This window comes from Mytilus galloprovincialis, chromosome 2 (assembly GCF_965363235.1).
Source record: "Mytilus galloprovincialis chromosome 2, xbMytGall1.hap1.1, whole genome shotgun sequence".
Classification (NCBI taxonomy): domain Eukaryota; kingdom Metazoa; phylum Mollusca; class Bivalvia; order Mytilida; family Mytilidae; genus Mytilus; species Mytilus galloprovincialis.
This window is the reverse complement of record NC_134839.1, coordinates 77,599,095-77,613,073: the sequence shown is the minus strand read 5'-3', so window position 1 is coordinate 77,613,073 and position 13,979 is coordinate 77,599,095. Positions and strand designations below refer to the sequence as shown.

General features: G+C 31.5%; 1 protein-coding gene and 1 long non-coding RNA gene across 3 annotated transcripts in view; one reads left to right on the top strand and one right to left on the bottom strand.

Annotated features, from left to right (window-relative positions):
• Positions 1–749: 749 nt before the first annotated feature.
• Positions 750–13,979, bottom strand: part of LOC143064451 (uncharacterized) — a 39,134-nt gene continuing 25,904 nt past the window's right edge. The window contains exons 7-8 of the mRNA XM_076237278.1: positions 3,941–4,201; positions 750–3,556 (exon numbers count right to left, since the gene is read on the bottom strand). Of these exons, the coding sequence (XP_076093393.1) occupies positions 3,315–3,556; positions 3,941–4,201 (503 nt within the window). The 3' untranslated portion in view covers positions 750–3,314. The remainder of the gene's footprint in view (positions 3,557–3,940; positions 4,202–13,979) is intronic.
• Positions 7,607–12,622, top strand: LOC143064453 (uncharacterized). Of its 2 annotated transcripts, none has more exons than XR_012975254.1 (5): positions 7,607–8,303; positions 9,046–9,114; positions 9,877–10,500; positions 11,243–11,311; positions 12,074–12,622. It is a non-coding gene; the product is annotated as an uncharacterized LOC143064453 (long non-coding RNA). The 2 variants fall into 2 exon arrangements; XR_012975255.1 differs by lacking the exon at positions 7,607–8,303 and adding an exon at positions 8,346–8,532.

The following is a 13,979-nucleotide window of genomic DNA, read 5'->3' as shown; positions in this document are numbered from 1 at the left end:
TGCGAAAACCAAGAAAATGCTTATTTGGGCCCTTTTTGGCCCCTAATTCCTAAAATGTTGGGACCAAAACTCCCAAAATCAATCCCAACCTTCCTTTTGTGGTCATAAACCTTGTGTTAAAATTTCATAGATTTCTATTCACTTTTACTAAAGTTAGAGTGCGAAAACTAAAAGTATTCGGACGACGACGACGCCAACGTGATAGCAATATACGACGAAAATTTTTTCAAATTTTGCGGTCGTATAAAAACAGCAAAATTTCCTTAAAATTACAATTTCAGGGGCAGCAACCCAACAACGGAATGTCCGATTCATCTGAAAATTTCAGGGCAGATAGATCTTGACCTGATGAACAATTTGACCCATGTCAGATTTGCTCTAAATGCTTTGGTTTTTGAGTTATAAGCCAAAATCTGCATTTTACCCCTATGTTCTATTTTTAGCCATGTAGGCCATCTTGGTTGGTTGGCCGGGTCACCAGACACATTTTTTAAACTAGATACCCCAATGATGATTATGGCCAAGTATGGTTAAATTTGGCCCAGTAGTTTCAGAGGAGAAGATTTTTGTAAAAGTTAACGCAGGACGACGACGCCGGACGCCAAGTGATGAGAAAAGCTCACTTGGCCCTTTGGGCCAGGTGAGCTAAAAAAAAAATCAGAGCAAAGAGGGGGCGGGGCGTACCTCCTCTACGCCCCCCTCTGGATCCGCCACTGGATATATGGCAGGTAATTATATTAAGTCTTACAAGGTTTAAAACATTTTATTGTCACTTTACAAAGAACACTGATACAACCCTTTACCATGTCCTACATATTATCATCTATCAATGTGAGCACTTTCTACAATCTTCTTAATGCATGATTAACAACCCCTGTCAGTCAAAACATACCTAGAAACATTTTATGCAGTACTAATATCAACATCCCATTATGTAGAACTAATCACTGTTTGTTGCAGTCAGACATACAAATCAGAACACAAGAGAGAAATGTATGAAAGTCCAAATCTCAACAATTTGATATTTCTCTTTCTTTTTGTTCTATTTAGAATTTAAAATTCCTGATTGTTATCAAGCAAACAGTGTCTTTATAATACACCTAACAATTTTCTTTTCTCCTACAATGTCATGTTTGCTTCCAAATACAGACTACAATATTACAAAAGCATATCCATTATATGGCATCAAGTTGTACATAATACAATAAATAAAAGCCCTTTACAAAACTTAAATGCTAGCATGGCATACAAAATACTGGCATATATTATTACAAAATTTATTGCAGTACAAAAAACAAAAACAAAAAATACATCAGAATATTGATGTTTAAAACTCTCCATAATGCATTGTAAAAAGCAATGTTTAAATCTCTCCATAATGCACTGTAAAAAGCAAATATGATTTTATTACTAGATCAATTATTACTGTAAATCTAATTTCTATCATTTATAACTTGAGTTCTGGTAGATAATTGTTATTAAATGTTGGTAAATAAAATTGACTCTTGTTTTAATTCTTTCACTATCCTTGACTAGAATACAAATTAAACATAGTGAACACATAAGCATATATTGCAACTAAATTTGATATAATTTGAATCATAATGGGCAAGCAATTTATAGAATTGAATAATACAATGAAACAGGTCTTTTTATGTATATAACTTAAATATGGAAAAACATCATAATACAGTTTATAATAAACAAAACATGTTTAAGATACAGTAAAATAGTTGTATTTAGCACCTTAAATAAAATTATGCGTGAATTAAAATAAATTGAACACTTTGTTATATAAAAAAATATAGTATACAACAATAAAATAATTTGATTGCTTATATGAAATGTATGAAATGTAAGGTTTATAAAAGATGATAAAAATGATAATACCAATAAATAAGCAATTTTTAATAAGATGCTTGAAGTTTATATGAATAATTGGTATAATAAATGCTTGTAGTTTATATGAATAATTGGTATAACTTAAATGTAAAACATTCTTTTTGGTTTTGGAATGGACGGGGCTGCATTGTAAAAGTGATGAATACCTATGAATAGTACTTATAGTCCATTCTATATAGTTTCTTCCAACAAATTGTTTATTAAACTTGACGCTGAACCTTTGCATCTTAAAAGCAAAAAAATATTTTATACTTTCTATTCTCCATAGCAATGTGCTGTGCTATTCTGCAGCAAGAAAAAATCAGACTAGTCCATTCTCAATTTTAGATTTGGATTATTTATTAAAATGAATCTTGATAAAGGGGTGATGTTATATAGAGGTAAAGGATGAATAATTAAATATACCCTGTTCATGAATGTGTTAAGTAAAGGGAATAAAAACAAAAAAATATGCATATACATAAAACATAATGCCACATTAAAATAATACATAACTTAATAAAACATCATTTCATTAGAAAATAAATTTGTATAAATTAAATACCATATAAAAAATTGAGATACATACTCCTTTTCATCAGTAATATTTCATTCTATAATAATGTAAAAAAATAAAATTTGTTTTTCTTAGCTTCCAGGCACTTTCATATCTAAATTCAGGTTTGTATCAACTCATCATTTGATTTTTAGTTCGATCATTAGATGGGTATTGTGTTTTGACCATATTTGATAAAAAACATAACACATTACATTAATTCTAAAGATGTCAACCATCTATTTTGACCCAATGTCTTTTCCTTTTTTCGAAATACATTTTTTTAAAAGGCCTTTGACAGTGAACTAAAAATCACCTTACAAATCTTGTGTGTTTAATATTAAGGTTAAAATTTAAAATATAAACAATGGCGCATAATATATTAAGCAACACAAAATACAACTTTCCAAAAGCAACATTTACTGGCTCTTTTTTTTGTATCTTTTAAGGTATGTCTTTATAGAATAATGATAACAAGAAACTGGGTATGAATTGTTCTTTGCTATAATTCGGGAGAAGGCATTTGAATGCACCTGTTTTACCTAAACTGCCATCAACTGTAAGGATTAAGGTGGTAAACTGTTGTTGTCTTATATTTTTACACCTCCTCCCTTTTCTCTTAAAAACTATTAATTGCACCCCTTGTATAACTTATGAAAGGTTAGCAACCATCTATTGTTCTTTAATATGGAAACCTAAGACATAGTAAAAGTAAACAGCATAATTAAATGACAATTTAAAATGACTACATATTACTCAACTGATAATATTACAAAGTCACAGCAGTGGCAAATAACATAAATTGCATTGTATATGTCAGTAACAACATAGTAACACTGCCCTAGCACTGGCAACCGTAGCTATGGCAACAACTGTCTTACTGTGCAGTAACCTCTGCCTGGGTCTCTATGACAACAGCATCATCTGTTTTCTTTATTTCTTTATCTTCTGGCTCCAATTCTTTGGGTTTGTCAGCATCTCCTTTTTCATCAACTTTTGGTTCATCTTCTGTCGTTTCAACCTTTTCTCCAGTTTTCTCTTCTAAATCTTTCTTTCCTTCTTCTAGTTTAGAAGTATCTGCATCAGCAAACTGTATACCATCTGATGTGTTTAACGCATCTATAAGTAAACATGGATTGATTGTTGATTCTAATTAACTATTTAATATAATCAGACAGCCTAAATAAGTTTTGCCTAATTTGAAAATATTCAAAACACGTATTCAAATAAAGTATCAACAAAAAAGAGGTTGTCATGGAAGTTTTTACAAGTTTCCATACATGTCCTATTCAGTCAGTAATAGTTAAACTCAGCTGAATAATACAACTGTCACTTCATATAAATATGAAAAAATGTTATTCCTGTACCCTGCCAACAAGTTACCAGTGTAATACTGCTCTTTATGTATGTTGATTTCCCACAAAAAGGTAGAGTAAATAAATTGGTACTAGACTAGACTTGGACATTTAACATATATACAAGGGAATTGATACTAGAACTAACCTTTTTTCTCTTCTCCGTCTTTCTTTTCTCCACCTTTATCCTCAATCTCTGTCTCATCAACTGCTTTGGCTTTCTTGGACTTCCTCTTACTTTTAGGTTTCTCTTCTTGGGGTGGTGGAGCAGGGGCATCCAAGGGTTCATAACCTTCGAGGTGACAGTAACGAGCACTTAACTCATATACATTCTTCTGTAGCTCCTCATCCAAAGAGTCATCTGAAGACTTCTTCTCTTCAAAGTTACTGAAAAACTTCCCAGTCACACCTGTACAATGAAAAATAACTTTTTATTAAAGGTCAATTCTTAAGTAGAAATGAAAGAACCAGAAATGGCTGAAGTTGAAAGGCCATGGTACGGTACGGTACAGGATAATTATCCAAAATCCAAAAAGCTGGAGCACAATTTTAAATTCTGTAAAAAATAATCTGTTTTTGTTTCATGAATTCTGTCAAGCTCTTCAAAGAATTTTCATATTGACAAAGTGACACATTAACTCTGTAGTTTAACCATATCATTGCAAGACTACAGGTGTTATCTATGTGTTGCTTATTATTACACAGACAAAAAAAGGTAGAAATTTATTTATGTGAACAGCCTCCCCCCCCCCCCCCCCCCCCCCCCAAAAAAAAAACAAATAAATTAATCTTTCAGATGCACAATAGTTAGAACGAAGAATCTGTGCTAGTGAAGGGGGCTTGTGGGTATACATCAAACTTTTTTTCTAATATAAGATTTCGCTATATTTTTTTATAAATGAACTTAATCATATATGGGGTCACCGTTCATTCAAGCTCACAATCTGCCTCAGAAAGAAGCATACATTTCTGTAATATCCTTTTTTTCTGTTGAACTAATAGGAGAAAGAGGTAATATCGAAATAAAAAGAACTAAATTACAGAAACTGCTTAAATTATACAATTATTTAGTAAATGTACAGCTCATATGATAACAATAATAAACCAGGTGCTCCGCAGGGCGCAGCTTTATACGACCGCAGAGGTCGAACCCTGAACAGTTGGGGCAAGTATGGACAAAACATTCTAGCGTGATACAGCTCTGAATTTGGATTGTGATCAAATTTTTGACATTACATGTTTTTTTTTTACACAAAACAAATGTCAAGATTTTACAAATTTTACAATTAAAGATTTCTTCTTCAAACTTTTTAAATCTAAAATTAAATAGTTGACACAGCATAGGTTTCTGACACAGAATGAATGTGGTCTAATGAACTTAAAAGTTTGTTTTTGCCTTTTAGCAATTCACTATGCTGTTGAATATTAATCCTCTCAAAAAAATGTTTGAAGAAATTTTCTTTTTATTTATGAAATCTGAAATGAGAAAAATTTAACCCCCCCCCCTTTTTCACATCCCCGTTTCCCTTTTTCCAAAACTGATATCAATTCAAATTTCTAATGGAGTTTGCAACAATAACTACTCTTTTAAATACATCATAAAATATTAAAATGTAAAATAAAGTGCTTGTTATCACTGAATGGTAAAGATTGGTTGGTAGTAAAAGTGAATATACATTGTTTATTGTATAAAACAATAAAAAAAACTTCATCAGCAACATTTTATATTGGCAAATTTCCAATGAAGTTATTTACATAAAGTTATTGGCAAATAAAAATAGAAAATGACATCATAGTCATGTCTGGCAAATGTCCAACATACATTATCTAAAAACATTTTAGATAAGATAAGGAAATAAGATGTAAAAAAAACTGCTTGTTATCACTGAATGGTAAAGATTATTTTAATTTATCAGTTGGTAGTAAAAAGTGAATATACATTGTATATTGTATATAACAAAGATTTAAGTTGATTCTGGACAAAGAAAGATAACTCCAATTAAAAAAAAATCTTGCTATTGCACAATAATTTGCAATTAGATATTTCTTGCTTACTATTCTGGACAAAGAAAGATAACTCTAATTAAAAAAAACTTTGCTATTTCACAATATTGTGCAATTAGATATTTCTTGCCATTGTGCAATACTGTGCAATTGAAAAGACTTGCTATTGCACAATACTTAATATAATAATTTTAGATCCTGATTTGGACCAACTTGAAAACTGGGCCCATAATAAAAAATCTAAGTACATTTTTGGATTCAGCATATCAAAGAACCCCAAGATTTCAATTTTTGTTAAAATCAGACTAAGTTTAATTTTGGACCCTTTGGACTTTAGTGTAGACCAATTTGAAAACAGGACCAAAAATGAAGAATCTACATACACAGTTAGATTTGGTATATCAAAGAACCCCATTTATTCAATTTTTGATGAAATCAAACAAAGTTTAATTTTGGACCCCGATTTGGACCAATCTGAAAACTGGGCCAATAATCAAGAATCTAAGTACATTTTTTGATTCAGCATATCAAAGAACCTAACTGATTCATTTTTTTGTCAAAATCAAACTAAGTTTAATTTTGGACCCTTTGGACCTTAATGTAGACCAATTTGAAAACGGGACCAAAAATTAAGAATCTACATACACAGTCATGACAGTTAGATTCGGCATATCAAAGAACCCCAATTATTCAATTTTGATGAAATCAAACAAAGTTTAATTTTGGACCCTTTGGGCCCCTTATTCTGTAGGGACCAAAACTCCCAAAATCAATACCAACCTTCCTTTTATGGTCATAAACCTTGTGTTTAAATTTCATAGATTTCTATTTACTTATACTAACGTTATGGTGCGAAAACCAAGAAAAATGCTTATTTGGGTCCCTTTTTGGCCCCTAATTCCTAAACTGTTGGGACCTAAACTCCCAAAATCAATACCAACCTTCCTTTTGTAGTCATTAACATTGTGTTTAAATTTCATTGATTTCTATTTACTTAAACTAAAGTTATTGTGTGAAAACCAAGAATAATGCTTATTTGGGCCCTTTTTTGGCCCCTAATTCCTAAACTGTTGAAACCAAAACTCCCAAAATCAATCCCAACCGTTCTTTTGTGGTCATAAACCTTGTGTCAAAATTTCATAGATTTCTATTAACTTAAACTAAAGTTATAGTGCGAAAACCAAGAAAATGCTTATTTGGGCCCTTTTTGGCCCCTAATTCCTAAAATGTTGGGACCAAAACTCCCAAAATCAATACCAACCTTCCTTTTGTGGTCATAAACCTTGTGTTAAAATTTCATAGATTTCCATTCACTTTTACTAAAGTTAGAGTGCGAAAACTAAAAGTATTCGGACGACGACGACGACGACGACGCCGACGCCAACGCCAACGTGATAGCAATATACGACGAAAAATTTTTCAAATTTTGCGGTCGTATAAAAATATAGGTCACCACTGAGTTAAAAAGATATTTCAATTTTAATGCTAAAATATGGCATTTTTTGCAACAAAGGGAGATAATTTGGAGTTTTTTTCAATGATATAAACATATTAAAACCATCTGGGGCCAAACTAAATCCATTTTTTGGGGTGATTTTTGTACCATATCATAAAGTAATAACTACTAGTATAATAAATAAAATTTGTATAGAAAAAAATTTGGGTCCAGAATTTTAAAGGAAAGTAGTGATTTGGTCCAGCTGAAAAAGGTTAACTAGAGGCTCTCAAGAGCCTGTGTCGCTCACCTGTTACTGTATTTACTGATGTCGGCCATCTTGGTTGGAAAAAAATAATTATACAAACACATTGTATTCAAAATAAATGAATATAGCGACGAAAGTGTCATTGCCGTATAGTGCTAAAACAACTTTATTTTTTTTCAGAAATGGACAAAAATACACAGATTTATTCAGAATGTTATACCGATGAAGATCACATAAAAATATTTGGAAAAATCAGAAGTATGAATTTCAATATGGGTCAGGATCCCTAATAGACCTTGAGATGAGGAACTCAGATGACGTAATTAAAAAAAATATTAGTCCGCCATACAATTGTTGATGCTGTGATTTTAAAAATGGACATAAATGAACAATAAGAACTGTTTTATAGAGCTGGTGTGATGAGAAAAGAAAGATGTAGATTTGACCTGAAATAAATTATTAGAAAGGACAATTTTTTTATTGAATTTTATGATCAGAATTTTGGGATTATTTCATGAGGAGAGTGACATTTTTCACCATCTTCCGGGGTCCATCAATTTGCGAAAAAAGTAATCTCACTTGCCACCCCGAAAATTTAACCAGACATGTATAAATGTATCAGCTTCGATATGAGCCATCATACATGTTCAAGTAAACGATATGGACTGAGCAACGGAGGAAAACGTTACCATTACCGCCTATGGAGAATTAATTGTAAATGTATACCCAATTTAGAAGCTTAATTCCAGAAGTTTTCAGGCTGATTTATGGATGATTTCACCTTGTACACCACCGAAAATGATGGTTAGTAGTTTTTTATTTATACCTAGTTATTATAAATGGTTTAAGATAAATATTATTGATAAAGATCAGCAAAAACTCAATGAAACTTTGCTTTAAAATGCATTACTGGCACGGGGCTGAACACTTTTTTTAGGCACAATCATAACTTTGTTTACTTCCGAGAGATCCGAAAGGAATTTGTTTACTATATTGAAAAAGGCAAGAAACAACTTTTAAATATTATTAAATTGTAAGTAAACATGACACAATATAGTCTTTGTTATGTAATTATCACTTCGGTCTACAGGAATACCTGATAATCAAGGGAGATAACACACTTCATACGAGTAAAGTGAGATACATCATCGCATGTGCTTTTATCCAATGATTTGACCCCTGGTCAGTAGATATCATATGCAAAAAAACAGAAAAAACATGTACATGTTTTAAGAAAATCATGAACTAATATTTTTAATGCACTTGAGCAAAACAATAGATATTGTCATTTCTCAGTGAAAAAGGGGGAGGGTCAAACCTTTTTGAAAACAATATTTCTGCACCTATTCAACTATTAAGCTAGTTAGCTACTACCCATTGCTTCTAAAATAAAAGGTTTAAATGAAGGTGACTAAGCCACAAGGGAGAAGCATTTGTCTTTCTTTGTGATTAAACTTTCAAGAATTAGATTTTTCTCTCTCAATAGTACTTCTGTATTTAAATCAAATGATAACACAGCCTGAGTAATTTTTTTGTCTTATTTCAGTTCCAGACATATCATTACTTTTTAACCTGAGATGGCAAACTAGAGGTTTTAAAAAGTCCTGAATAACTGGTAAGCATTTTGCTTTATTAGGTAAGCTCTAAATTGTTTATTTATGGTATTTATGCAATTGAAATTACAGTCGGTATGTTAAAAATATGCAAATATGAAAACTGTTGCTATGGTCTTGGTATTAAATGAAAAGGCTTAGTTACAGATCGTTTCGACTCAATATTTCGAGTTAAATCTTGCGGCAACTGTTTCTCACGTAACACTGCAAACTATATTTAGCTCTATTTTGATCTGTCGTTATTTAATGACGCCATAATACATGTGATGTCACAATGTTTCCTTTAAAACCTCATGTGGATTTCTCACTAATAAAAGGTTTTCACTGAAATACATGTTAAAAACATTTTTTCTCAAATAGAATTATGTGAAAGGACAAGTTTTGAAAATTTGCACTATATTGCACTCTAATTATATGATAAGGATGACTTTCCAAGTAGTTAAGAGTGCTTTCCACAGTTTTAAATACCAGATTTCCACTAGTAAGAATAATTATTTTGGTGTTGGTTTTTTTATAAAATCTTCATTTTTGCATAATTTCTCTGTCAAAATGCACTTTAAGGCACAAGAAAATTTTATAGAATGCTTTAACAGGGTCTGTGTATTGTAATTAAAGGTTATAATCAGAAGTTTTGTCCTTGTTTTGACTAGTGAAGGTATTCTGGAAAAAAATAATTATACAAACACATTGTATTCAAAATAAATGAATATAGCGACGAAAGTGTCATTGCCGTATAGTGCTAAAACAACTTTATTTTTTTTCAGAAATGGACAAAAATACACAGATTTATTCAGAATGTTATACCGATGAAGATCACATAAAAATATTTGGAAAAATCAGAAGTATGAATTTCAATATGGGTCAGGATCCCTAATAGACCTTGAGATGAGGAACTCAGATGACGTAATTAAAAAAAATATTAGTCCGCCATACAATTGTTGATGCTGTGATTTTAAAAATGGACATAAATGAACAATAAGAACTGTTTTATAGAGCTGGTGTGATGAGAAAAGAAAGATGTAGATTTGACCTGAAATAAATTATTAGAAAGGACAATTTTTTTATTGAATTTTATGATCAGAATTTTGGGATTATTTCATGAGGAGAGTGACATTTTTCACCATCTTCCGGGGTCCATCAATTTGCGAAAAAAGTAATCTCACTTGCCACCCCGAAAATTTAACCAGACATGTATAAATGTATCAGCTTCGATATGAGCCATCATACATGTTCAAGTAAACGATATGGACTGAGCAACGGAGGAAAACGTTACCATTACCGCCTATGGAGAATTAATTGTAAATGTATACCCAATTTAGAAGCTTAATTCCAGAAGTTTTCAGGCTGATTTATGGATGATTTCACCTTGTACACCACCGAAAATGATGGTTAGTAGTTTTTTATTTATACCTAGTTATTATAAATGGTTTAAGATAAATATTATTGATAAAGATCAGCAAAAACTCAATGAAACTTTGCTTTGAAATGCATTACTGGCACGGGGCTGAACACTTTTTTTAGGCACAATCATAACTTTGTTTACTTCCGAGAGATCCGAAAGGAATTTGTTTACTATATTGAAAAAGGCAAGAAACAACTTTTAAATATTATTAAATTGTAAGTAAACATGACACAATATAGTCTTTGTTATGTAATTATCACTTCGGTCTACAGGAATACCTGATAATCAAGGGAGATAACACACTTCATACGAGTAAAGTGAGATACATCATCGCATGTGCTTTTATCCAATGATTTGACCCCTGGTCAGTAGATATCATATGCAAAAAAACAGAAAAAACATGTACATGTTTTAAGAAAATCATGAACTAATATTTTTAATGCACTTGAGCAAAACAATAGATATTGTCATTTCTCAGTGAAAAAGGGGGAGGGTCAAACCTTTTTGAAAACAATATTTCTGCACCTATTCAACTATTAAGCTAGTTAGCTACTACCCATTGCTTCTAAAATAAAAGGTTTAAATGAAGGTGACTAAGCCACAAGGGAGAAGCATTTGTCTTTCTTTGTGATTAAACTTTCAAGAATTAGATTTTTCTCTCTCAATAGTACTTCTGTATTTAAATCAAATGATAACACAGCCTGAGTAATTTTTTTGTCTTATTTCAGTTCCAGACATATCATTACTTTTTAACCTGAGATGGCAAACTAGAGGTTTTAAAAAGTCCTGAATAACTGGTAAGCATTTTGCTTTATTAGGTAAGCTCTAAATTGTTTATTTATGGTATTTATGCAATTGAAATTACAGTCGGTATGTTAAAAATATGCAAATATGAAAACTGTTGCTATGGTCTTGGTATTAAATGAAAAGGCTTAGTTACAGATCGTTTCGACTCAATATTTCGAGTTAAATCTTGCGGCAACTGTTTCTCACGTAACACTGCAAACTATATTTAGCTCTATTTTGATCTGTCGTTATTTAATGACGCCATAATACATGTGATGTCACAATGTTTCCTTTAAAACCTCATGTGGATTTCTCACTAATAAAAGGTTTTCACTGAAATACATGTTAAAAACATTTTTTCTCAAATAGAATTATGTGAAAGGACAAGTTTTGAAAATTTGCACTATATTGCACTCTAATTATATGATAAGGATGACTTTCCAAGTAGTTAAGAGTGCTTTCCACAGTTTTAAATACCAGATTTCCACTAGTAAGAATAATTATTTTGGTGTTGGTTTTTTTATAAAATCTTCATTTTTGCATAATTTCTCTGTCAAAATGCACTTTAAGGCACAAGAAAATTTTATAGAATGCTTTAACAGGGTCTGTGTATTGTAATTAAAGGTTATAATCAGAAGTTTTGTCCTTGTTTTGACTAGTGAAGGTATTCTGGAAAAAAATAATTATACAAACACATTGTATTCAAAATAAATGAATATAGCGACGAAAGTGTCATTGCCGTATAGTGCTAAAACAACTTTATTTTTTTTCAGAAATGGACAAAAATACACAGATTTATTCAGAATGTTATACCGATGAAGATCACATAAAAATATTTGGAAAAATCAGAAGTATGAATTTCAATATGGGTCAGGATCCCTAATAGACCTTGAGATGAGGAACTCAGATGACGTAATTAAAAAAAATATTAGTCCGCCATACAATTGTTGATGCTGTGATTTTAAAAATGGACATAAATGAACAATAAGAACTGTTTTATAGAGCTGGTGTGATGAGAAAAGAAAGATGTAGATTTGACCTGAAATAAATTATTAGAAAGGACAATTTTTTTATTGAATTTTATGATCAGAATTTTGGGATTATTTCATGAGGAGAGTGACATTTTTCACCATCTTCCGGGGTCCATCAATTTGCGAAAAAAGTAATCTCACTTGCCACCCCGAAAATTTAACCAGACATGTATAAATGTATCAGCTTCGATATGAGCCATCATACATGTTCAAGTAAACGATATGGACTGAGCAACGGAGGAAAACGTTACCATTACCGCCTATGGAGAATTAATTGTAAATGTATACCCAGTTGTCCGATCCATCTGAAAATTTCAGGGCAGATAGATCTTGACCTGATAAACAATTAAACCCCGTCAGATTTGCTCTAAATGCTTTGGTTTTTGAGTTATAAGCCAAAAACTGCATTTTACCCCTATGTTCTATTTTTAGCCGTGGCAGCCATCTCGGTTGGATGGCCGGTTCACCTAACACAATTTTTTAACTAGATACTCCAAAGATGATTGCTGCCAAGTTTGGTTAAATTTGGCACAGTAGTTTCAGAGGAGAAGATTTTTGTAAAAGCTTACTAAGATTTACGAACTAGAGGCTCTAAAGAGCCTGTGTCGCTCACCTTGGTCTTGTGCATATTAAACAATGGACAATGATAAATTCATGACATAATTGTGTTTTGGTGATAGTGATGTGTTTGTAGATCTTACTTTACTGAACATTCTTGTTGCTACAATTATCTCTATCTATAATGAACTTGGCCCAGTAATTACAGTGGAAAATATTTTCTAAAAATTTACAAAAATTTATGAAAAATGTTAAAAATTAACTATAAAGGGCAATAACTCCTTAAGGGGTCAATTGACTATTTTGGTCATGTAACTTATTTGTAAATCTTATTTTGCTGAACGTTATTGCTGTATACAGTTTATCTCTATCTATAATAATATTCAAGATAATAACAACTAGAGGCTCTCAAGAGCCTGTGTCGCTCACCTGTTAATGTGTTTACTGATGTCGGCCATCTTCGTTGGTAGGCGGGGTCATTAGACACTTTTTTTTTAAATAGATACCCTAGTATTATGATTGTGGCCAAGTTTGGTTAAATTTGGCCAAGTCGTTTTAGAAAAGATTTTTATACAAGTTACAAAAATGACGAAAAGTTGTTCAATATTGACTATAAAGGGCAATAACTCCTTAAGGGGTCCTCTAACAATTTTGATCATGCTGACTTATTTGTAGATCTTACTTTGCTGAACATTATTGCTGTTTACAGTTTATCTCTATCTATAATAGTATTCAAGATAATAACCAAAAACTGCAAAATTTCCTTAAAATCACCAATTTTAGGGCAGCAACCCAACAACAGGTTGTCCGATTCAACTCAAAATTTGTGAGGGGATATATCTTATTCTGATGGACATTTAAATCTTGAAAGATTTGCCCTAAATGTCTTAGTTTCAAAGATATAAAGCAAAAACTGCATTTTACCACTATGTTCTAATTTTAGCCATGTCGGCCATTTTGTTTGGCAGGCTGGGTCATCGGACACATTTTTTAAACTATAAACCACAATGATAATTGTGGCCAAGTTTGGTTAAATTTGGCAAAGTAGTTTTGGAGAAGAAGATTTTTAGAAAAGTTACAAAAAATGACG